Source organism: Pteronotus mesoamericanus, unplaced genomic scaffold, assembly GCF_021234165.1.
Source record: "Pteronotus mesoamericanus isolate MK-2021 breed Mesoamerican mustached bat unplaced genomic scaffold, CSHL_Meso_final contig_100, whole genome shotgun sequence".
NCBI lineage: Eukaryota > Metazoa > Chordata > Mammalia > Chiroptera > Mormoopidae > Pteronotus > Pteronotus mesoamericanus.
In genome coordinates this window covers 4351891-4379201 of record NW_026554999.1, presented here as the reverse complement: position 1 = coordinate 4379201, position 27311 = coordinate 4351891, and the positions used below count along the sequence as shown (strand labels likewise).

The window sequence follows — 27311 nt, the reverse complement described above, 5'->3', positions numbered from 1 at the left end:
ATGTTGTTGTTCTTGTCAGTGCCGCAGCCCCGACCGCCGGGAACTCGAACCCGAGCCGGGGCCGCCCGGGCGGCGCGGTGGCGGCGGCGACAGTGGCTGCGGCTGCAGCAGCTGCAACGGCTGCGGGGGCTGCTCCGGAGTCTGCGGGGGCGACCGGGGACCGGCAGCCATCGGCGGGGCCGGATGGCTCTGTGCGGGCAGGCGGCTGGGGCCGCTTCGCTGCCTAGCGAGTTGATCGTGCACATCTTCTCCTTCCTGCCCGCGCCCGACCGGCTGCGGGCCTCGGCCTCCTGCTCGCACTGGCGCGAGTGCCTCTTCTACCCAGCCCTCTGGCCCCAGCTCCGCATCTGCCTCCGGGTCTCACCCGCGGAGCAGCCTCGGCTCGAATTCCTCATGCGCAAGTGCGGCTGGTTCGTGCGAGAGCTGCGCGTTGAGTTCGCCGCCGAGAATTACCTGAGCGGAGGTGGCGGGCCAGGAGACGGAGGAGGCGCGGACGCCGGGACTGGCGGGGAAGAAGTCGAGGCCCTGCAGCTCTCAACCCGGTGGCTGGAAGTGCTGCGCACCTACTTGGAGCTGGTGCTGTGCGTGCTGGTCAGCATTCGGAACAACAGGTAGGCTCGTCATAACCTTCCCATCCACCCTCCTTTACCTCCGCCCCTCCCGCGGGGCTCGAGTCGCTCCTAGCTCTCACCCAGAAATAGATTTAGCGAAGAAATGCCTGGCCCGCTTCGAAGCTTTCTTCAGTGGCTGGGGGGAGGTTTCCCGATGATTTCATTGAAGCGGGAGGGCATAACGGGACTCACCGCGCTACTTTATAAACAGTGATGCACTTGGTGTTTATCAGACATCACTCCTTACGCCTTCCAGACACTGTCTCATTCATCCTCTCGGTGGCGGTGCGATGGAGCTGACAGGCGCCGTCAGTATTCATTTTACAGAGGAGACAGCTGAAGCGCTTGTTAAACGTAGAGATTGGGGAAGAGCCCGATCATCAGGGTTGGAAGTTCTTCCCCTTACACCTCCAGCCCCAACTTGTTCTCAGTGATTCACGTAAAAATATCACAGTTCAGCATGGTGGTTGTGTGTGTTGGGTGAATTGGCCTGTGTCTGCAAAGGGTAAGCACTCAACTCCCCGTTTTACATCAGGACTTGACTCTAATTCTGGGACTAACTTCCTATGTTCTTGATTCTAACCAATTATCCTAATAAGTATTCCCCTTATTTCTATTCTCTGTTGTCCTCTCCAAAATCCCATTACTTTTGATTTTCTGTATCTGTATATTCTAACTAGTCTTACAGTTAAACTATGAGTTAGAAAAAAGTTCAAAAGGTCAAAAGAGCAATGTACATAGTAATAATAGCTTAGCAGTTCCCAAGTTCTTTGACATTCACTATCTTAGTCATCCTTTCAATGACCCCGTAAGTTAGGCAGGAGGGCTATTATCCCTATTTTATAGAAAGAAAAGTGAAACTTAACACTGTCAAGTGATATGCACATCGTTATACAGCATTGTTTTTCTCCAAGAGCAGTGTCTTTACTTTTGCAGTAAATACAGCACGTTGATCATTATGCATTATGTTGAACAGAGTTGAGAGAAGAGTTAACTCTAGACCATGTATATTTATATTTATATTTTTTTAATTCTCTGTGTAAATCAAAAGTGGGGGAGATAAGCATATAGCTCGAAGTCATATCCAGAACATGGCTCTGATATTCCAGTGGCCTGTGTGTTTCCATAGCTTTTCACACCAAGCCATTCCATTTCCTTACTTTGATTTTATATGTTCGGAAAGGCTTTTGAGGGCTTGACAGATTGAAAACTCTGTCAGAGTTGAATGTGTGGCTAGAAGACCAACTGATCCGGAAATTGAAAGGATTCAGTCAGTGAGCACTTAACTACTAATGAGACCAAGAGTGGGAGTGAATTCAGTGAGTACCAATTAGATTTTTATGTTCTGAGATCGAATAGCAGTTCTGAGCAGCCATCCAAAAATATGTATGCCTTTAGTCTAAGAACAAGCTTTGCACAGTGCCTACTTTCTTTTAAGTGTTTTAATAACTGGTTGGTTAGTTGGATGGATGGATAACGTTACATAGGCAAAATAGTGGTGTGTCACATCTTCCCTTTTTTGTTTAATTCTTGCTTCCCTCCCTTCCTCCCCCATCACTTCTTTTTTTCAGGTTTATTGAGTTATAATTGACAAATAAAAGTATACCTTCCATTTATATTAGCACCCTAGTCTAGCTCTCTGTGAGGCCACCCTGTGCCTATCCTTCTGGGTTAGCTATCATTTTTACACAAATACAACACAGTGTCATTTCTGATTTTAAGGTCATTTACTATAGGGATGGTGCGGTGTTATGCTGTATTGTATCTCAAATGTAGTATCAATTCAGGCATTACTTCTAATGCTATTTCAAAGGGTTTTTTAAAAAATAAATTACATATTTATAAATAAGTTAATCTCACCATTATTTTTTAATATGTCTTGAGATACTATAGTAATATTGGAAGTATTATTGTGAACAATAAAAACATAAATGAAACTAGTTTTCTTTAAATTGTAACAAATTTGAAAATGTTTTAAACCAAGTTTATTTGGTTACTCCAGTAAAGCCTCTTCGTATTTCCTTCCATAATCACTTAAACTACAGGCTGAGGTTTAATAAAGACCCACACCAACTTCATTTACCACTTTTTGGTTTTTTAAAATATAAAGTTTAATGACTAATGAGAAGAATGAACAGTTGACATTTATCTATATATTACTGAGTTAAATTTACAGTGGTTTTGCCTTAATGATTTCTGCCATTTTATAAGTAGAAAAAGAGTATGAAACCTACCAGGTTACAAGCTTTATGCTTCCAGGCCATGCTGAATTCCTTTATATAATACATACAACTCACACTCTTATTTTGTTGTGTTCCAGTTATTTTCATGTCCCTCGGGAAAACTGAAACACCTGGAAATGTGGGAACTTGTCAAGCATTTTGTTCTGAAAGGATATATAGCATTTTGTTTTGCTTGATCTCTGGGATTTATATGCATATGTAATTTCAGAGTGCCCGTAGCCACCTTACTGATACCTTAGGTATTAGGAACAACTAATGAGGATCGAGGAGGTGCAGAAATGTCTCTCAAAGGATAGAAGACAGTCCTCCAGGATTCAGAACGCCCCTTCTTTACCACTAGGTTACCAGCTTTCTTGATGAACAGTAAGAAGAGAAATATAATATGTACTCACGTGACTATATTATAAGTAGGCTGAATTTCTTCTGCAGTTGTCCTGCAAGAAATTGTACTTAGAAGTTCAAAACAACAAATCTAGGTATTTTTAGGATTTAATCTGGTTGTGGAGTACTGCCTATTGAAATACAGTGTTTCAGACTTCTTAGGAAAAATGAGAACTCATGCACAATAAAATTTTTGACAATAGCTAGTAGCTCAGTCTTTAAAAATACTTAATCAATCTTGACTGGTGTGGCCCAGTGCGTTCAGCACTGGCCTGCGAACCAAAAGGTCACTGGTTCAATTCCCAATCAGGGCAGATGCCTGGGTTGCAGGCCAGCAAAGGGCAACCAGTTCTCTCTGACATCGATGTTTCTCTCCCTTTCTTTCTCCCTCCCTTCCCCTCTCTCTAAAATAAATAAATAAAATCTTTTTTAAAAAATACTTAAACAGTAGGCATAAATACATTTTATCATCTGGTTTATTTTCTGGACTATATAAATATTTTTACATAAGCTTTTTGGGGGGTGAAATGCTATATTGGGAGCAGTACAGTTTTTTAAAGATGAGTACTGCAACAGACAAGAAAGATTGTTTATGAGGTTGACTTTCTTTTCAAAATTCTGGGTTACAACTATAACTAGATATATGTAGATTGACCATTTCATGACTCTATGCCAGCTTATATTCCCTCTTAGTAGTAGAAGGTCTATTAATAATTCTTAGATTTGGTTTTGTTGATGTGACATACACACTGAAGGAGAGTCTTACCTTTATATAGTTTTCTCAACATTAGTCTACCAAGACGCAAGAACTGATAAGCCCATTTAAACATACATTTTAAAGTAGGTTAAACATTTTTTGGACATTTCATATTATTATCTAGGATGGTAGGAAATGCCTTGAAGGTGTTATTGCCAACAACCCTCAGCCTTATTTTTCCCCTTCATAGGGTAATAACATGTAATAATACCTGTTCACTTTTTAGAGCTTACTTTTATTATCTATTTAAAGAAGCACATTTACAGAATAAATATATTAAAATATATTGGGACTCTGACCAGTCTACAGTACCAAGGGGTGGTTGCCTATAGAGAAGAGAGATGAGATGATACATGCCCTGCAGACATCTTACCTTAAAATTGACAATCAAAATTAAAGTGATTCCATAGGGATATCCTCAAGATCATTGAGAAGGGATGAGACTTTAACATGCTAAAGAAACTAACCTCCTGGGAGGCCTGTTGAGGGGACTTAGGGCTCTCTCTAGTCCATGCATACATTCTTACAATGATTAATAAATGAAACAGGTGGTAAACACATAGTACAATATACAAACAATGTATTATAGAATTGTACAACTGAAACCTGTATAATTTTATTAACCAATGGCACCCCAATTAATAAAAAAGAACTGATAGATGGAGAATAGAAAGTAAAACTCAATAAAAGGTTGTCAAACTAAAATATTTTTTCTGTATTAAATGAAGTTGTGTAGCAGCTTTTGAGTAGAGTGATTAAATTATTTCCATTTTAATGTGTTAATTCTGAAGAAGGCTTGGAAGAGTTCATCCAACTGATCAGTTTATATAGGACCTAAGAAAGCAGCTCTAAAGAAAAATCTGGTTTTCTCCATCCAAATTTTGAGAACTTGCTATGTGCCAGGTAGTGAAGTTCCTCATTCCCCGGGAATCAATATTCTAGACAGGAAAGGCTGACAGAAACAAGTAAACAAATGAAAGAAAGTTTATTTCAGTTGTGAAAAAAATATAAAAGAACTATGTTATAGTAACTAGGTAGCAACATTAGATAAGAGTGGTAAGAGAAAACCTCTTCAAGCTGCAACATGAATGACAAGAGTCACCCATCTGAAGATCTGAGCAAATAGCATTCCAAGCAGAAAACAATGGTAAGAACCAAGGCCTTAGACCAGACAAAAGCTTTGGCCTTTTGGAGCAGTAGGAAAGTACCACGTGAATGAAGGTAAGAGTGGTGTCATGATGAACTCTGAGATGTAGAGAGAGGAGGGAATGGGTTAGGCTACGAGAGCTTCAGAATGATATTTCAACTATATTCTAAGAATACAAGAATTAATTGATTGAAAAATTGTTAAGTGCAGGAGCAGTGTCATCTAAATTGCATTTTAAGAGAATCCCTCTGGTTGCTATAGAATGAATGAATTGTAAGAGGGCACAAGACAGGAATGAAGCAGGGAGACTATTTGCAAAGCTGTTGCAGTCATCTAAGCAAGAGATGGTGAGACAGTTGAGGTGAAGAAACATGGATGCACTTGGAATATATCTTAGAAGTAGAGCCAAGAGGACTTGCTACTTGGATGATAGATTTTTTAAAAACGGAGAATCAAACATTTTTTATTATTTCTCTGTAAGACTCACTGTTTTCTTGTTCCTAGCACTGTTAAAATTATCTTTTAATAGCATTTTAAATACCAATTTTGTATGTCAATCTTATTTTTAAAAATATGTTTTGTGTAACCTCTAGGATTTAAGGATGATGGCAGTTCTGAGATGGTAGTTGAGTAAATGAATGTTAATGATTTGTATCCTCTTTAAAAAAATAAATACCTAGGGTTGGGACATAGTTTATTTTTGGAAAACATGGCTTGTTTTTGGTATTAGCTCCTCCACCACCAAGTATTTTCAAGTAATGCCCTATTCATATAGGCCTTACATAAATTTAAATTAGTCTTTTGAACTGCCCCCAAAAACTTCCTGGTCTTCCCTACTGCAGTCACTTGGAATTTTCCTTTCTCTGTTTTCTCATCTTTCATTTTCTTCCTTCATGTAAACCCCTTACTACTTGGAATTTGCCTAAGTTGGACCCAGTATGAGCTATGGGTTCAAGATGGTGGGACTAAGTAGAAAGGAAGAAGCAGATGGTACTCTGCACAAAGATTTTCCTTCCCTTTACCCCCATATCACTGATCTCATCACCTATACAACGAGGCCCAGGTAAATCTGTTTTTCTACTCACTCAAAATGTGTACTCTTTTATTACCTCTCTTAAGTAGACAAGAAAAGGGAGGAAACAGAGGACAAAGTTGAGATACCTTTTAACCTGGTTTGTTATTCAGATGTTGCTAGTAACTTCAAAAGACTCTCACTCTTAAAAATCTCAAAAGGACAACTTAGAATCAAGACAAGAACAAAGATAAAAGACTTAGATCTTCTGTAGCTTAGACCCATTTTCTCAAGCCACACACCTCTCCACACAAAAGTTCTGTTAGAGTTACCACCAGGGTCATGGGCCTGGGTACAGCCTATTCCTAGTGCCAGTACTGAAGAGCTGAATAGGCATGTTCTCGACAGTCTTTTAAAATCCTAAGCTAGTTTTCATTGAGAAACAGCAATATTCAACAACCATGTAATGTAGGCAGTATTATTTTACTGATGGTGAAACTTAGGCACAGAGTAGTTAAATTAATTTGCCAATTACACAATTAGAGAACTGACTGCCTTGTTTTCTAATTTTTAAGTAAAATTTTCAAACATGCATAAAAACTAGACACAATGAACCTATTGCCCAGTTTTAATAATTTAAAGATTTTTCCATATTTGCTTTCTTTTATCTTTACTAAAATGTTTTTTTTTTTAATATTTTATTTATTATGAGACCAAGGGGAAGGGAGGGAGAAATGGAAAAAAACATCATTATGCGGTTGCCTCTTGCACGCCCCCTCCTGGGGACCTGGCCCACAACCCAGGCATGTGCCCCAGACTGGGAATCAAACCAGCAACTCTTTGGTTCACAGGCTGGCACGCAATCCTGTGAGCCACACCAGCCAGGGAACTGAAATATTTTAAAGCAAATGCAAGATAATTGGTGTCACTACACACTTCAGTGTAAAGCTGTGAACATTATGGACATTTTTATATATAACCATCATGCTATTAATACAGTTAACAAAGTTATCAGTAATTCCTTAGTCTCGCCTGATTTTCCTATGTGAAACATAGAGTTTATTCCTGTATTATTTTTTTATTCTTATTCTATTACAGTTGTCCAGTTTTTCCCTCTTTGCCTTCATCTACCCAACCTATCCATCCTTTCCCACAGTCCATCCCCACCCCATTGTTCATGTTCATGGGTCATTCATCTATGTTCTTTGACTAATCCCTTCCTCCTCCTCCTTCCATCCCCATCCCCCAACCCTGGCAGCTGTCAGTCTGTTCCATGTTTCCATGTCTCTGGTTCTGTTTTGCTCATTAGTTTATTTTGTTCATTATATTCCTCGTATAAGTGAGAGACAAATAACATACCACTTGATTTTTTAAAAATCAAGTCTTTTAAAAAAATTTTATTTCTACTACAAGATTCTAAACTCATGTACACTTGAAATGTACCCAACATAACTTTTCATATCATGGTCACACAATGCTTATTTTAATAATTGAATAAGCAAAGAGTAGGAGAGCAGTCTGTAGGCTAACTTTCTAAGTTATAAGTACTTAATGATCTTATATAGCTCTGTATCTGGATTGATGACTTTTTAAAATAGAATTAAAGAAAAATGCAATTATGTTGAAGAATTCGTTCTCTTCTGGCAATAGTGTGGCCCTTGGCATGTTTTATTTTTTTTGGGGGGGGGGGGAAGCAACTCAGTGTTTATTAATCAATAAATGGATAAATAAAATGTAGTATATACATATAATGTAATACTATTAATATTTTTTAATTTTTAAATCTTGTTTATTCTATTACAGTTGTCTCAGTTTTTCCCCCTTTACTCTCTTCCACCCATCCCAACCCCACCCCCACTCCCACAGTCAGTTGCTACTCTTGTCCATGCCCATGGGTCATTCATCATGTTCTTTGTCTAGTCCCTTCCCCTTCTTTCCACCATTGTCCTCTTTCTCCATCCCCTCTGGTCACTTTAAGTCTGCTCCATGTTTCCATGCCTGTGGTTTATTTTGTTCATTAGTTTATTTTGTTGAATAGATTCCACTAATAGGTGAGATCATATGGTATTTGTCTTTCATCAACTGGCACATTTCACTTAGCTTAATATTCTCTAGTTCCATCCATGTTGCTGCAACAATTAGGAGTTCCATCTGTCTCTTTCTTTTTTTTTCTTTCTTTCTTTAATGCAGATTCATTTTAATTATTTTTTAAATGTCAAAGTTAATTATAAAATATTAAAAAATTTAAAACCATTATAAAGTCTCAGCAATTAAACCAACATGACACCAGCACAGAAATAATCAAGTAGATCTATGAAATGAAATGAGCATTCTAGAGACAAATGTATGTATCTGTCTAACAATATAATACATGATTAAGTTGAGATTTCATATCAATGGGTAAAATAAGGATCATTCAACAAATAAGGTGCATGGACCATTATTACCTGAAATAAAACAAATATAGAGCCCTATTTCACACATTATACAAGAAATAGTCAGGTGAGTTAAAAATCAATATGTAGAATCTAAGGAGTTTTAGGAGAAAATATAAACTAATGTTTTTCATGACCTGAAGTAAAATATTCAAACCCAGAAGCTATAAAGTAAATATTGACAGTATGACTATATTAACCATTTAAGATTGTACAGTAATATACATATAAAAAAGTTAAAGGACAAGTAATAGAATAGGAAAGTATTTGCAACACATCTAAAAACGGGTTAATGGTGTGGTTTTTTTTTTTTTGAGGGAAAAAATTCTACAAACATTTAATAAAAAACTGGATAAAGAATACCAAAAAGTCACTTAAAACTTTTTAAAAATAATAGAAATAGACAAGGAATATACAAAAATTGGTTTAGTTTCAACAAATAATAAAGGAACAATTAAAATAACACATCATTGTCCCAATCAGATTAATATGTATTTAAAAATATTGGTAATATCAAGTATTGGCAACTGTGAAAGGAACTGAGTATTCATAGACTCTTTTTCTTCATCTTAAAGCAGTCCCTTTAGCATATTTTGCAGTGCTGGTTTGGTGGAAATATATTTTGTTAGCCTCCTTTTGCCTGGTAAACTCCTTGTTTTGCCTTCCATTTTCATTGAGAGCCCTGCTGGGTAGAGCAGTCTTGGTTGCAGGCCTTTGCTTTTCATGACTTGGAATATTTTTTGCCATTCCCTCTGGCTTGCAGTGTTTCTGTTGAGAAGTCAGCTGTTAGCCGTATGGGGGCTCCCTTAAATGTTACTACCATTTTCTCCCTTGATGCCTTTAGGATTCTGTTTGTCTTTGCTTTTTGCCATTTTAATGATGATGTGTCTTAGAATGGGCCTCATTAGGATCCTCTTGAATGGGAGTATCTGTCCTTCCTAGACTTGTGTGACTTTTTCTCCTTAAATTGGGGAAGTTTTCCATCATTACTTTTTCAAACAAGTCCTCTATCCCTTCCTCCTCCTCTTCTCCTGTTATCCCTATTTTACGGATATTATTATGTTTCAGGTTGTCCTGCATTTCCCTCAATGCCTATTCATTCTTTTTGAGTCTTTTTTCATTTTCTTGCTCTTTCTGGCAGCTTTTTTCTACCTTGTCCTCCAGCCCAGTGATTCGATCCTCAGCTTCGTCTAACCTGCTCTTGATTCATTCTACTGTGTTCTTTGATTCAGTAATTGTATTCTTCATTTCCTCCTGTTTCTTATTGATAGTTTTATGTCCTTTTTCATGCTAATATAGTTTGCAGTAAGTTCCTCATAGTTTCCCTGTAGTTTTTGGTAATTCTCTCTGAGCTCACTGAGCTTCCTTAGAACCATTGTTTGGAACTGAATATCTGATAGTTTACTTGCCTCTATGTCATTTAGTTCTTTTTCTGGGGAATCCTCCTTTCCTTTCTAGAGGAGGATATTTCTTTGTCTTCCCATTATTTGTGAGACTTTTCTTATTTGCTTCTCCTTTTTAAGTTGATCTGTCTTGATTTCCTGACTTTGTAGTGTGAACTTCTGTGGTAGGAGACTGCTGTTTTTACTTTCTGGATCTGTCTCTGATGATGCCTGATGTCATCCCTGTCTGACCTTAGGCAGTCTGTTTGAGACTTTAGGAATCTACTTTTTGTGGCTGTCTCCTTCAGCTGTTAATCTATTCACTCTGCACTCAGCATGCCAGCTTAGCTCAGGGCGGGGCAGAGTCCCTCGTGGGGGCGGGATTATTGGTTCCTCTCATGCTGTGGCCATATGGGGGAGGAGTCAGCACTGAGATCCCCCCTGCTACTCTCTCCATTCTCTACCCAAAGACTCCATCCCCAGACTCTCCTCAAGTGTCTCCAGACCACTCTGCGCTCCCTTTAGCCAGGGATCTACTATCTGTGGCTGCCTCTCTGCACTCAGCAGGCAGCTTAGCACAGGGCGGGGTGGAATCCCACCTGGGGGTGGGGCCATTGGGTCCTCTGACGCTGCTGCTGCTCAGGGGGAATGGTCTCTGCCTGAGTAAGATTGCTGCTACCGCATGGAGGATGAATCAGCACCAAGATCCTGCCAGCTACTCTCTCAGTTCTCTCCCAAAGCCTCCTTCCCAGGTCTCTTAGCCTCATGCATCTCTAGCCCACTCTGCCCCTGCCTTTGCTGGAGACTAGGGTAAGTGGCTGCAAATAAAAGATTTATGCCTTGGCCCTTTAAACAGTTCTTTGTGTCTCCAGCTGCCTGTCTCTTGCAGAGAGCAACCTTGCCACATTTCACAGCTGGCTGTTTTCTGTGTACTTTTCGGGCTCTGGTGCTATAGGCTGGAAATCCCCACTTATGGTTTAGACCCCACTCTTCTCAGGGGGATCCAACTGGCTGTTTCAATATCCTTCTGATGCTGCCACCCATGGGCACCCCGCCTGCCTTCTCAAATCTCTACCACACGCCTTACCAGTTAGGTTGCGCTAGAGCCGATTCTTCTGTCTCCAGGGTTACAAGGCTCCTCTCTTTCTATTGTTCAGTTATTTGTTCCAGGTGATTTCGTCACAATTTAGTTGTAATTCCAGGTTGGTCCTGGGAGGAGGTCAGTGTGACTTCCCCTCACTCCTCCGCCATCTTGATATCCTTTTGCATGTTTTAGAAAGAATGATTATCAAACACATTTTAGGATTTTCAGAATTCATTCTCCTCTGGCAATCTTATGGTTGTATCCTGCTGATATTACCATAGGAAGGGAGCTAAATTAATTTGAAGTATTAAAATGAAAGAAATACTATCTAACCAGCTGTAATGTTTTCCCAGTATGTTTTAGTTACATGCTTTTTGAACAATTACAGGTGCAGGAAAGAACCCTGTTTGCTTCTTTAGTTCACTTATTGGTTCAACAATAAATAAATGAATGTGGATACTAAGTAAATAAAACTCAGGTCACAGATTTCATCTTTAAATAAAAGGATTATGTGGCACAGTAACATGTGACTCCCATGTTACTGGTATAGTTTTCTGGCCTCAAAGTGAGGCATCTATTTATTGCCATGGTTCAGTGGGTTCTATGCTAGTGTTACTACCTTGATGTTCTTTTCAGTCCTTTTTTATCACTTGAGACAATAATGAGCCACCTGGGGGCTATGTGCAGTCTCCTTGGCCTCACCGTATGATCTATAATCTAATTTCAATGTGATATCTGTGAAAGTTGCACTTGAGTTGCCAGGGCTCTTGTGTGTGTGTGAGTTTTAAAGTTACTGTTTTCTACGTAACTCAATAAATAAAATTTCATTTTGAATGGAAAAGTAAGTACCTAAATTATTTTCCACAAATGTCTCTTATATGCTACTCTAAAATATGTCACTTATAATTTTTCTAATAACGGCCAAAAAGACCATTGTATTCAAGGACATAGTTTAACATTAAGAAACAGTATGAACTAAGTAGGAGTCAGAACCCACGTTCTCTAACTAGCTTTGCAGTCTTACACAAGTCACTTCAATTTCCTCGTCCATAAAGATAAATGAATTAGATGATTCCACAAATCTTTTCAGCTTCAAAAGTATAACAGTGATACATCTGTAAAAAAAGTTTGTACATGCATTCTTGGTTATACTGTAATAAGATTATTACCATTTTATTGCTGCAAGTAATAATAATTTTTGTTAAATTGCCCTTGAGTGGCTTGTCTAACATTACTGGGACATAAAAATATTGGATAGCTGGAACTAAAACAAATCTCCCAGGGAGTCTCCTTATTAAGTTGCTAAATTTTAATAATGCAAGTTTTTAATTTTAAAATGATTTTCATGTAAATTAAGTTTTTATAAAGGTGGAAAAGCTATGTAAAGATAATTTAAATTTCTTTTCCAAATTCCTCAACAGTGTGCATTTGTAAAAATAGAATATTTGAAAAATACGGCAAAAGTAAAAAATTCACCAGAGATAATCACTGATAAAATGTGATACATCCTTTTACAAAACAGGAATAATAATGTGCAGTTTTCCATTATTATGTGTTGTGTATTTTTTCACATCATCAAAAATCCTATCATGCACTATTCACCTATTAGAAAGGTCAAAATCCAGAACACAGACATCAAATGCTGCCAAAACATGGAAGGAATGCAAAATGGTGTATCACTATTAAAAATGATTTAGTAGTTTCTTAAAAGACTAAACATACTTTTACAATACATTCCAGCAGTCATGCTCCCTAGTATTTGAAAGGAGTTGAAAACATATGTCCTAACAAAATCCTGCATGTAGACATTTATAGCAGCTTTATTCATAATTGCCAGAATTGGAAACAACCAAGATGTCCTTCAGTAGATGAATGGATACATTAACCTTGGTATATTCAGACAGTGGAATTACTACTCAGTGCTAAAAAGAAGTGAGCTATCAAGCCATAAAAAGACATGGAGGAACCTTAAATACATATTTCTGTCTGAAAGAAGACAATCTGAAAAAGGTATATACTGAATAATTATATGAAATTCTAGGAAGCAAAACTGTGGAGACAATAAAAAAATAAGTGGTTCCCAGGGGTATGGTGGAGAGAGATCTGAATAGGCAAAGCACAGAGGACTTAGGGCAGTGAAAAACTGCATGATAAAATGATGGACATATGTCATACATTGGTCCAAACACATAGAATGTATAACACCAGGAGTGAACTGTAAGGTAAACTGTGGACTTTGGATGATTATGATCTGCCTGTCCATGTAGGTTCATCCTTGGTAAAAAAAATAATAATAATAATTTTATATATATCAGTCTGGGGAGTGATGTTGATAGTAAAGGAGGAGGATATGCATGTAGAGGTAAGGGTAAATAATTCCTCTCAATTTTGTTGTAAACCTAAAACTACTCTTTAAAGAATGAAGTCATTTAAAAATTGTATCATGATAATATATGAGGTCTCTCTGGAACAAGTCCAGCTTTTGTTAATATAACGAGAACAATTTGCACAACATCAGTGTAACCTGGCAGCCAAGGTAAGTGGACTGGAAAGTGCATGTGTGAACAGTGTCGACTTCACTGTTCTTGTCAGTAGGGGAGGTAGGCGCCATTGATGAGCATGTGTACTGTGTGGCCATCACATTCAAAATGAGCAAGTAAAGTAATGAATTTGCATCACATTCTGCATTAAGCTGGAACATTCCTCTGTGGAAACTATTCAGATGATTCAGAAGGCCACAGCCATGGGCAATTGGTTATTGGCAGCTTCATCACGATAACGCACCCACTCCTGCATCACGTCTTGTGCAGAGATTTTTGGCGAAACATGAAATCACCCATGTGACTCAGCCCCTCTACAGCCCAAATATGGTGCCCTGTGACTTTTTGCTTTTCCCAAAATTAAAATCGCCTTTGAAAGGAAAGAGATTTCAGACCATTGATGAGATTCAGGGAAATACGACAGGGCAGCTAGTGGCGATTAAAAGAACTGTGAGGTCCAAGGGTACCTATTTTGAAGGGGACTAAAGCATCTTTGTCCTATGTACAATGTTTCTTGTATCTTGTATCTTCAATAAAAATCTCTTTTTTGTATTACATGACTGGCTACTTTCTGGATAGGCCTCATATATTGGTTAAACACTATTTAAAGTAAGTGATTTTTTACACCCTTATTTGGACATTCAGTTATGTTGAACATTTTAAACCCCCTACAAACCCAGAGATGTGTAATTTACTCATTAAAAAAATATATATATCCTGGCCATCAGGGTACTAAACATAGAATTTGCATTTAAAAAAATCTCTCTCAGCCCAGACTGGCATGGCTCAATTGGTTGAGTGGCATTCTTCAAAGTGAGCAGTCATGGGTTTGATACCTGGTTACAGCGTATGTCTAGGTTGCAGGCCAGGTCCTCGATCCGGGCATGTGCAAGAGGCAACTGATTTGTGTTTGTCTCACACATTGATGTTTCTCTCCCTCTCTCTCCCCCTCCCTTCCCCTATATCTAAAAATAAATACATAAAATCTTCAAAAGTATATATCAGTACCTTCCATCTTTCGGGGGTTTTTTGTTTGTTTTTAGAGAAAGGGGAAGGGAAGAAGAAAGAGAGGGAGAGAAACATCAATGTGTGGTTGCCTCTTACACACCCCCTACTGAGGACCTGGCCCAAAACCTAGGCGTGTGCCCTGGTTGGGAATCAAACTGGTGAACCTTTGGTTCACAGACCGGCGTTCAATCCACTGAGCCACACCAGCCAGGGCTCTTTTTGTTTTTGATGTTTTTTGATGTATGTGTGTGGTTTTTTAAAGCGAGTTATAATTTACATATATAACATTAGTTTCTTGTGTGCAACATAATGATTTGATACTCGTATATATTGCAAAATGACCACAGTAAGTCTAGTTACCCCCCTATCGCCATCTTAAACCCAGTGGATTTAGTGTTTCATTTTTATGCTCCCTATAAGACAGTAAATTTCAATTGGGAAGGATAACTCTCCCTCTTCCCCCAACTTACACTGAAAATCATTTGTAAAGAAAAATGTTGCTGATAGAAATGGGCTGTACATGTAAGCGCAGTAAAAAAATTTTAAAGGCTATGTTGTATGCCTACACATATGAGTATATATGATAACTGATTCTAAAGTTTCTAAGAAGAAGCAAAAGCCCCAGAACAGCCAACAGTATTGAAGGAGAACAACAAAGACTGAGAACTGACACTACCTGCCTTCAAGACTTACTACAAAGCCACAGTAATCAAGACAGTATGGTTTTGGTGAAAGAACAGACAAATAGGTGGAACAAAATAGAGAGTCCAGAAATAGATCCACATAAATATAATCAACTGACCTTTTGACAAAGGAGCAAAGGCAATGCAATGGAGAAATGATAGTCTTTTCAACAGTGTTGGAAGAGTAGGACATCCAGTAGGCACAGACCTTTTAATCTTCACAAAAATTATTTCAAATTAGATCACAGACCTAAACGTAAAACACCAAATTATGAAACTCCTGGAAGATAACATAGGAGAAAATTGAGGTGATCTGGGGTTTGGTGATGACTTTGTAGATATAAAACCAAAGGCACAATCCATGAAAAGAATTGATAAGCTGGACTTGATTAAAGTTAAAATTTTCAGCTCTGTGAAAGACCCTGTTTAGAAATAAAGAAAAGCCACAGATTGGGAGAACATGTTTGCAAAGGACATCTCATTCATAAAGGACTGTTCAAAATATTTTTAAAAGTCTAAAGTTCAACAATAAGAAAACAAACAACCCTACTAAAAAGTGGGCCAAAGACCTTAATAGACATCTATATATCTTCATCAAAGAAGATAGGTAGGTGGCAAATACACATTTGAAAGGATGCTCCACATAGTATGTCATCGGGGAAATGCAAATAAAAACAACAGTTAGACACCACTGCGCTTCTATGGCCAAAATCTAGAACACTGACAGCACCAGATGTTGGCAAAGATATGGAACAACAAGAACTCTCATTCATTGCTGGTGTGAATGCAAAATGATACAGTCATTTTGTAAGACAGTTTGGCAGTTTCTTACAAAACTAAACCTACTCTATATGATACTAAAACCCTGAACCTTGGTATTTACCCGAAAGAGTTGAAAACTTTTTTTGTTCACATAAAACCCTGCACACAGATATTTATAGCAGCTTTATTTTCTTAACTGACAAAATTGGAAACAGCCAAGATGCTTTTCAGTAGGTGAATGGATAAATAAAAAGCCAGACAATGGAATATTATTCAATGTGGGTGTTTTTTTTTTTTAAATGAGCTATCAAGCCAGGTAAAGACATAGAAGAACCTTGGAAGTATATTGCTAAGTGAAAGAAGCCAATTTGAAAAGGCTAAATACTGTATGAGTCCAACTATATGACATTCTGGAAAATGCAAAACTATGGAAAAAAGTAAAAAGTTCAGTGGTTACCAAGAGTCAGCCCCGGGGGGGGGGGGGGGCGGCGGCTATCAAGCCATAAAAAGACATGGAAGAAACTTAAAAGCATATTACTAAGTGAAAGAAGCCAGTCTGAAAAGACAAATTAATGGTTTCAAAGTCTGTACTATATGCATTCCCAGCAACATTCTCAGACTTCACTTTAGACATTCTCATGTGTGTGAGTGGTATCTCATTGAGCTTTTCATTTTCATTTCCCTAATAACCAGGATGAACATCTTTTCATTAATCAATTTTTTCTTTAATGATTTTTGTTTTTCGTGTCCTATCTAAAAAATATTTGCTTAATCCAAAGTCACGAGATTTTTCTCCTGTATTTTCTTAAGCAGTATTATAGTTTTAGCTGTTACATTTAGGCATATGATCCATTTCAAGGTTTTTTCCTAGATTGTGTATACTAAGGATCCACTTGTCCTAGCAGTTTTTTTTTTAAAGACTATCCTTTCTGACATTGAATTGACTTTCCAAATTTGTCAAAATTACTGATTTTTATTTTATTTATCACTATTTTATAAAATTAAATGTTATGTAGATAAAATGAACATATATGCATGGATCTAGTCTGGTCTGTCTGTTCAGTTCCATTGATCACTGCATCTGTGCTTAAGCCAGTACAACCCTGTCTGTGATCTGTTGCTTAGAGTCTTGAATGCAGATAGTGTATGTTATCTAACTTTGTTTTTTTCAAAATTCTTTTGGCTATTCTAATTTACTTGCCTTTTGAAACAGCCTGCTTGATTTTGATCAGGATTGTATTGAATCTGTTGATAATTTGGATAGAACCACCATGTTAATAATATTCCAGCATGTTAATAGTCTTCCAATAAACAAACATAGTATATTTCTCCATTTATTTAGGTATTTGATTTCTCTCAACAATGTTCTGTAGTTTTCAGTGTACTTATGTTAGATTTATTCCTAAATATGTCATATTTTTGATGCAATTATAACTATTTTTTATATTGCAATTTCCAGGTGTTCATTGCTGGTTTATAGAAGAGAATTGGTTTTTATATTTTGACCTTACTAATAAACTAACGTATGAGTTCTAGTAGCTTTTTATAGATTTCTTAGAATTTTTTGTGTAAATGACCAAATAATTGGCAGCTAAAGATCGTTTTACTTTTCCTTTTCCAATCCATGTGCCTTTTTTTGATAGGTAATATTATAAAGTGTATTTTTAATAGTTGGTTTAAGTTTCTTGTCTGTTAATTTCTTCATATGTCTTTTCTGGGTATATCTGCTGATTAATTTTTTCCTAGTTGGGAGTAATTTTTCCTTTCTTTATGTCTGGTAATTTTGATGGGATGCTAGACATTGTTATTCTTTCCATTGTTGAGTTCTGAGTTCTTTAATTATATTTATTCCTTTAAAAAGTGTTGGGTTTTGATCTGACACATAATTAATGTGAAATCAGTTTGATCCTTTTGAACTTTGCTTTTAAGCTTTGTTAGGGTAGACCCAACATACCCTTTATCTAGGGCTAACTAAACGCTACTAAGGCACAGCTTTTCTGAGAACCCTATCCAATGCCCCTGTATTGCAGTATCTCTTAACTTTTGCTGGTAGGAACATAAATTCTTCCTACCACTGTGTGTGTGCTCTACTACTTTCCAGTTGTACTTTCTCCAGCCTTTTGCTGTTTCGCCCCATATATTTGCAGATCATTATTCAACCAAAGACTTGGGTAATGTCTTGACGATCCTCCCTGCAAATTGGTAATGTTCTCTCTTTGCAACTCCCTTATCTCTGGTGCTCTGCCCTGCAAATCTTAGCCACTTTGGGCTCCCCAAAATCTTTCTCCTCAATTCATGGAGACTGTTGGACTCTGTTTGGGTTTTCCCACCCTGTGATACACAGCCTGGAAACTCTCAAGGCCATTATCTGAGGCAATGATAGTTCTCATCTCATTTTTCCCCCTTTCAGGGATCACTCCTATATTGTTTATTGTCCAGTGTTTGAAACAGTTGTTTCATGGGTTTTGTCTAGTTTTCTAGTTGTTTATAGTGGGAAGGTACATGGCTGTTTAATCCTTTATGGAAGAAGTAAAAGTTTCTCCCATAATGTGTTTTAATACCACAAGGACAGTGTCACCGATATACAGCAGTAATCAATAAAAGTTCAGTTGAAGGGAGAAAAATACTTAGATTGTGTCAACTTGTATAGGACTCTCTTCTCTGAATATTATTAGAAATTGAATGTGATATCCTTTTTCTACATTATTTAAAAACTCATATTCTCAAAAAAATATTTTAGAAGTCTTTAAATTTATTTTTATTTCTAGAAGAGATTATGAGAAGCAGATGAACCTCTTTATAATTCATAGGTGTAATGGCAACTTTAGAATAAAGAAAGGGTAATAGAAAAACACTTTCAAGGCAACCATAGTTATACACACATATATTAGTCATGTGTCCCTTAGAGTTTGATATGGTAGCTGTCTTCTCAAGAATAGTTACATATCACTTTTTTTTTAATTGGGGGAGAACATTTTCAGTTGATGTCTTCCTTTGAAATATTTTTAAGAATACAGTTTTTCTGGTAGTCACATGAAAAGTTATTTAGATCTATTAGAGTAATTAATTTAAAGTTTTTTTAAAGTCAAGAAAAACCATTAGATTTATACTATTAGTAATCCTTACAATATTTTCCTTGATGTGTTCTACATTGGCTGTTTTATAACCTTTCCCCATTTACCAGTTGGATATTTAATGGGTTTTTTAATTTATGTGGGATTCTTTTACACATTAAAAAAAGTAAATTTGTTACAAATGTTTTTCTCACTGTTGGTTTTCCCTTTTTAGTGAGGTATGCTATTCAGTATAAAGTTTTTCATTTTTATATGGTAAAATTTTTCTCTTTCTAGTTTATTATTTCTAAGCTTAGAAAGTCTAATCCCTCAGAAATTACATAAAAATTTATTGCACTTTCATACCAGTTTTACCTTGATGTGGTGTTTTCTGTATATAATGATTTCTCTGCAGATTATTCTGATCTATTGAGAAGCCCCTTCCAGCTCTCCTTTTCACAGCAATTTTTTTAAAGATTTGTCTGTATTCATGATCTCTCTTTCCTCACATCCAATCTGACCTTTTCTCATCATATTGCATAAAATGATTTCCATTGTGATCACCATGTTGCTAAGCCAAAAGGACGTTAGCCCTTATAAGACCTCAAGGCAGTATTTCACACTGCTGTCAATCACTTTATTCTTTGTAAAAAGTTTTCCCTTGAAAACTGATTTCCACACTTCTAATTTTTCTCCAACTTCTGACCTCTCCTTTGCAGCCTCATGCTTCTCTAATTTAATTATTGAAGTTCCTGACAATTTAAGTCTTTGCCTGTTTTTCTTCTCATTTATACCCTTACCCTAAGCCCCATTGCTCCCATCCATGACCTCAGTTATCATCCAGATAAACTGCTTGCTCCAGACATGGAATTGCCTACTTCACATCTTAACTTGACTATCTTAAAGAACCTCAAGCTCAAAATATGCAAAATAGAGTTTATAATCTAAATATTCCACCACCTCTCCTCCACCTACCATCCCTCCCCAAAAAAACCTAATTTCTGATTCATTTCTTAGAATCCCTCTCTCAGTGAAAAGCTCTATCATCTATGCAGTTCCATAACCCAGATAATTTAGGAGTTTTTCTTCTTGACTACTCTTCCCTCATTCCCTATAACTAATCCAGCACCCCATCCTGTTCATTTTAGCTCCTAAATATAGCTTTGAAACTGTCCGTTTTCTTCACCTCTACCACCAAAACCCCAGTTTAAGCTACCATTATCTCTCATTTCTATTGCTAAAATACTGTCTTAACTAGTCTCCCCTCTTTAACTCTACCTCCTTCCAGATTATTCTAATGCTTGAGCAATATTTTCCAGACATAAATTTAATCATGTTATTCCCTGCTTAAAGCCATTTTTGCCCATCTCATTGTTTTGAAGACAAAAATAAGAATTTTTATTTGACGTAGAACTTTATCTGTCTTTACAGCCTCATTTCATTTTATATTCACTGTCTCTCTACTCTGGGTTCCTTTCAGCGTCTCAAGCTCACTCTGCTGCCCTTGATTTCAGGGACTCTACACATTTCCTTTTTCCTGCAACACCTTTCTTTACCTTCCTCCTAGTTAACTCCCAGGTATCCCTAAGATTCCCTTTTAATCAATTTATTTGAAGAAACCTTCTCTGACTACACAGTGTCAGATACCCCCATAATATGTAACACCATATGCTTGTCTTCACAGCACTTGATTTTTAACTTGTCTCCTATAGAACACTCAGTGCCTGGCACTTAAATGGCCCTCAGAGAATGGTTGAATGAAAAAATTCATGATTATTTTTCAACCTAAATTTTAGAATCATTCAGAGCTTTTAGTGAAACTAAGGTTATTAATTTGGAAAAATGGAGCATACTTTCAAATGTTATTTTTTATTTACTTAAATCTTTTATCACTCTAGTGCATTATATGTTTCTTGTTAAAGTTATTCTAAGTTTTGTTTTATAAGTGGAATCTCTAGTTGGTTAATTGGCACTTATACAAATAATTTGTATTCAGTTATTAGTTTCCTTCACTTTATTTAAAACTTTACTATTAGAAAAGTGTATGTTTCGTATCTAAAATTATCTAAAACTGAAAGATTTTTACGTCGTTTTTTACCTCTCTTGATCATAAGCTATACTTTTGATCATGAAACTGGGAAGGTTCTCTAGATTTTAGTCAAAGAATATTTCTTACTGAGAAGATATCTTCAGGGCAATGCCCCACCCCTTGAGCATTAAAGACACTGATTAACTGGTTTAGGAAAATTTTATATTATAAATAAAATCTACATGAAACATAAGTTATACAGTTCTTTTATATGTCATTTTGTTATTTATTCATCTCTAAACCTTTTAAGGTAGATGATATTATTACTGAAAAAAAAATGAGTCACCAGGACATTAGGAAACTTTTCCATGGTCATTAAAATACTGAGTTCTTAACCAGTGTTATACCCTGGTCCTCATTCTTTAGAGCTCATGCTGTTTCTACTGTATCACATTGCTTCTCATTGTATGTAAAATGCAATCTGGAAGTGCTTAATTGGACTCTTAAGTGAGATATGAGGTAGAAACTTTCCTAGAATATCCATTCTGAGTATTTTTTTAATTTTTATTTTTATATATTACTCATTTAGACAATTATTTAAATTTTTTTTATAGGAACCTCCAGAAGTTTAGCCTTTTTGGAGACATAAGCGTTCTACAACAGCAAGGAAATTTGTCAAATACATACCTCAGCAAGGTGGACCCTGATGGCAAAAAAATTAAGCAGTAAGTTATATAGTTAGAGGAAAGGGTCTTATATAATAATAATTTTTTTTGAGAAATTTAAGATACCATCAGAAGAGTAATGATTATTTTTCTAAAAATAACATATGTCCTGGAAATATCTTAACTATGAAATACAGTGATCATTATATGACATTTTGTGTAGTAAACTTTAAGACAAATCAAAGAATTTTGTGGGTAATTATTGCTTTGTAAAACTTTACTTGCTTTTGCTGTAACATAAATTGTATGTCACCAGTCTTTTCTGCCATACCGGTATAAAGTGCTGGCTTTCTTTGAACATATCTCTGTATGTTTAACATCTCTATAAGTTTGATATATCATATTCATCATATTTTAATGTGAACTTTAATGATATTTATCATAATAATACTTGTGGGTTGGATCAAAATTAACTAATTAGAGAAAATGGATCTCAACATTGCATGCCTTTTTACTGCCTATTTGCAAAAGATGGTTAAAAAAAGATGGAGCTAAATGTTAAGAAGATCATTGTGGCATGTGTTTTCCTTACAGAATTCAGCAGCTGTTTGAAGAAATACTGAGTAATAGTAGGCAATTGAAATGGCTGTCCTGTGGGTTTATGCTGGAAATAGTAACCCCAACATCACTGTCATCTCTCTCAAATTCTGTTGCCAACACTATGGAGCACCTGAGTTTACTGGATAACAATATTCCTGGTAACAGCACCCTTATCACTGCAGTGGAACTAGAGCGATTTGTGAATCTACGCTCACTTGCCCTGGATTTCTGCGACTTTACAGCTGAGATGGCAAGAGTCTTAACCGATAGCAACCATGTGCCTTTGCAGCGACTGTCTCTCCTGGTCCATAATGTTTCCGTGATGCACAAGTCTTTGGACAACATGCCAAATGATGAGCACTGGAAAGCCTTGGCACGAAAGAGCACCAGCCTTCGGGTCTATATAATGGCTTTTGATATCAAGAGTGAAGATATGTTAAAGATTCTGAAGCCCAGTATACCACTAGAGAGGGTTCATTTTGACAGCTACGTCACTTGTGTTTCAGGAGCTATTGTTGATCTTATATCTAGGCAGTATGACAAGTTCCTCACTCATTTTATATTAATGAATGATGTGATTGACACATCTGGATTTCCAGATCTTAGTGACAACCGAAACGAAGATCCGTTGGTTTTACTAGCATGGAGGTGCACAAAGCTCTCTCTTTTGGCAATTCATGGTAGGTGATTTTTGTTCACTACAATTTGATACTAATATTACATCTAAAATGTTTTATGATAATAAAAAGACAGCACTGGTATTTATACTATTAAAAATCTTATAACAGCCTTGGCCAGTGTGGCTTAATTGCTAGGAGCATTATTTCCATAAACCAAAAGGTTGCAGTTTCAATTCCTGGTCAGGCACATGCCTAGGTTGCAGGTTAGGTCTGGTCTGGACATGTACAGGAGACAACCAATGGATGTTTCTTTTTCATATCAATGTCCCGCTCCCTCTCTCCCTCTCTTTCCCTCCCGCCCTCCCTCCCTCCCCTTCTAAAATCAGTAAGTATGTTCTCCAGTGAAAATTTTAAAAAATCTTGCAACAAATTAATATGCAGATTTTTGTACTTTTTAAAGTTTATAAAATATACCAAATGGAAAGTCACATCTCCACCCTAAGTGGTCTGCTCCAAGTTCCCTGTTACTTCTTTCTTTCACCATGTGATGGCATTTTATAAAAATGGCATTTGAAGTTAATTTTTCTAAGAAAGCATACATATTTAACTGTGGTAGAAATATTTCCTCTAATCACAAATGTCTTAAGAAGATAACATGGAAGGAAGAGAAAGTGTGATTTCCTTCATGACCGTTGCCTCAACTTCTAGATTCTAGGTATTAACATTAATTTATACAACATTTTTTTTTAATGGTGGTTCCATTGACTGGGTATATGCTTATTTTATCCTAGGGCCTTTCATCTTAATCTGAACTATTGGGGAGAGAGTTTCTATTCTGACAAATTAGAAGAGTATTTTACTTCCTTTTCCTTTTTTTAATACTTGTAAGACATGTACAGAATGCAAATTAGGAAGTCTCTATGAATATCTTAAAGTGTTTATTAGCTCTGTTTCATTATTTTTGAAATTATTTTTTTAGCCTACATTTGTGTCTTGCTTTTTTTTTTTTTTCAAGTTTTGTTTTGTAATTTAGTCAGCCAGCAAAGACTAGACCAAGTGTGGAAGGTAATAAATAAAATGAGGATTTTGTATCGGATAAAGAAATGTCAAGTTACTCAAAAGTTAATTTAACCCAGTCTTTTAAAAGCTTTTTTTCTTCTTTTAATAAGGTGTTAGATATAGCTTAAGATATATAGCCCTTCCATTAATTCTCCTTTTATTCCTTTCCAAATGTAATTATTATTCTGAAATTAGCATATTACTCCCATGACTGTTTTGTACTTTACGTATTTGCTACTGACAATGAACAATTTATTTTTAAAGTTTAAAGTATCACTTCGTAACTTTGGACTATGAATGACTTTCACTAATGAAAAATACCAGTTTAACTATGTATTGTTAATGGATATGTATTGTTAATGGATACATACTTATAAAATTTGTTCTTAATGATACATCAATATCCAGAGCTATAAAATTATATTTTAAATATATTTGATTTTACTAAATGCGGTGGTTTCAGAGTAGGATTATAGCACCTGCCATTTCACCACGCACGGTAATATTCTTGGAGACAATATCAAACCTGTCCTTTTTCTTTTTCTGGCTAATCATAGTTGCTTCTCAAATCTCAGTATATTTTTAAAAGAAAGTGACCAAAGTGGTAAGTGAGATACAAATTTGTGGGAAAGACTAACTTACATAGACAAAATGCAAGGAAATTACAGTGCTTGTGTTTTGCTTATTTTTAAGGTTACACAGTGTGGGCACACAACCTCATTGCTATTGCTCGTCTTCGTGGCTCTGATCTAAAAGTACTTGAAGTCACTGAAGAAAGCATTGATTTTGACCAAGGTGAACTTGCCGACCAGGATGTGGATCCAGTGCATAACCTTATTGAGCAGGTATCCCTGGGCTTGGGCCAACCTTGGCATGCAGTCATGGACATCGAATCACTCAGTGTCTTCACTGAACCAAATCGTCATTTTTACAGAGAGATGCAAAGCTTCAGCGAAGACATTTAGCTTTTTTTTTTAAATGTACAATTCCTGTGGTTACATAAGCAAGTAGGGTCCCATTATGTTTTTTTTTTTTCCAGTAGTGTGAATTAATCCCTTTGTGCTGTGTTTAATCAGTATTAGCTTCATAGAGTTATATATGTATATTCTTCTTGATCAAAGAACGTACTCGGGTATTGGTTTAGAAGTTCAAAGTGACAATGTATGGGGCTTTCACGGTTAATGAACTTGTTACCAAACCTTAAGGATATACAACCGAAGGTTGTCTGAGGTTGCTGGCTAACTTTGTTTTTCACTGAGTTACTCTGCCTTTTTGATGTTTTTATTCTTTGTGTGTCAGAGTTCAGAACTCAGGAGCCAAAATATTTTTATACATATATAGAAATATATCCATAGCCTGGTAGATTTGTATGCAATGCACTGCATTCACGTATTCTAACAGCATTTCATTAATTTTTATTTGAAGTGGAAGAGAAGAGGATGTCCCAAATGAGTTATCCTTAACAGAAAAACCAAGACTTTAACTTTCATTACATATATAAAATTGATACCAATTACCATTCTGAATTTTGTAGAGTACTAGGTTAGAATATTGCTTAACCCTTTTTTTAAAATGCATTTACATAAACAAAAATTGTTGGATTTTTAAAAACTATATATGACATGATTTTATTTATCAATTACACTACACACAAGTTAGCTTTTAAGCCCAGATTTCAAATAGTGGAGGAAGAAAGAAACTATATTCCAGGGTAAAACCTCCTAAAGGAAATCAAAAGAACAGAATTATAAACACACATGCTTGCAAACAAACATTAGTCGTGAAATCCCTAGCAACAAGTCACTGGATTTTTCTCTGTCAGCACGCATGTCAGCTGCCAAAGAATAGACTTAACTGAAGAAGTGCCCACATGCTGGCAGGGGCCGGCCCACTCTGGCCAGCCAGATACTGCTAGATTGTAATATTTAAGGTCGAATTTCGACCTGTGGTACACAGCTGTGCTGTGGCTCAGTCAGCAACCTCAGAACTCTGAAAAACAAAACAAAAAAGAAAAAAGAAAAAAAAAAACCATGCACCTGTTTCACTGTGAATAGTGAATGTAAAGGAAGAAAGGAAAAACTGAGAGCTTGTTTTATCACAGGTATGAGCTGCTATGATACATGAAGAACATTCCATGAAGTATGTTTTAAAACCTTGTTATATCTGAGAGGCTTTAAAAGCCGATTTAACTGTTTCAGGGCAACCGCGGTACAGACGTGGTCTCTGTGAGACTTCCACCTGACCCCAGTTTTAAGTGGTACGAATGTTGTGCATTTAATGTTAAAGGACAGTCTGCAATAATAAAGTAGCCAACATGGGTGCCCAGCAGTGCTGAGACCTGGCTGCTCTATTGTAAGCTTTGGAAACACAATTTATGCAACAGATGTCCAGATATGATTCTATTTATGGAAAAAGTTTATATGTGTTTTACAAATGGTTTTACCATCTTATATTAAAATGACCTTTTGACAGGTGTGCACTGTTTTGTCTCCAGTGGGCACATACCATACGGATTTTATATGTACATCAGTAGTGTGAATCCACTGGCACAGTGTGTGTAAATGCCAGATGTGGTGAGATTTTATCTTATAAATGTGATCAGATAAATAACTCCTGACAGAAACTGTAAGGTAACCAGCTGAATGTTTGACCTGATGACTGATGTTATATGGTTTATGTTAAATGTATATTCTTTTAATCAATGAATAAAGCATTAAAAAGTGATCATTGAAATATATTTTATTGTATATGAGGCATGAAAACTTTTAGTGTTAAATAAACTGTGGTAATCCTTATATTGTGTATAATCATATGTTAGCTCCTATTGTAACCTGGGTAGTGAAGTTCAAATTTGAGAACATATCATAAAAAGTCTTAAGCTGAATAATTTGGAGGGTTTTAATTTTTTAACTCACTTTGGCAAAATACAAGCTTAAAAGCAAACAATAGACTGGTTAACACAAAATCCAAGTGTGGCTACTTACTTCTGTATGCCAGTATTAAATAGTTCATAAACCCCTACATATTGCTTTAGTTTGGCTTTGCAATCTTACATACTTGGTTGTTGAAGCAAACAGCTGTCATTTATGAGAAAGAAAAGGGCTTCTTTGACATCTTTCCTTTCTTATTCATTCCAGCTACTAACTCTTCTAGACTTTTCATGTTAGAATAATCTGGTGTTCACAAAGAAGAGTCATCATACCTGCTGCTTCCTTGTTAGAGACATCTAACTCCTTTGAA

The 27311-nt window shown here is 36.5% G+C and overlaps 1 protein-coding gene across 1 annotated transcript; it reads left to right on the top strand.

Annotated features, from left to right (window-relative positions):
* FBXO33 (F-box protein 33) lies at nucleotides 1–25151 on the top strand. Its single transcript, XM_054591112.1, has 4 exons — nucleotides 1–611; nucleotides 21742–21852; nucleotides 22387–23072; nucleotides 24765–25151. Exons 1-4 carry the CDS (start codon nucleotides 1–3, stop codon nucleotides 25034–25036), a joined length of 1680 nt encoding a protein of 559 aa, XP_054447087.1. The 3' UTR covers nucleotides 25037–25151.
* Nucleotides 25152–27311: the final 2160 nt, after the last annotated feature.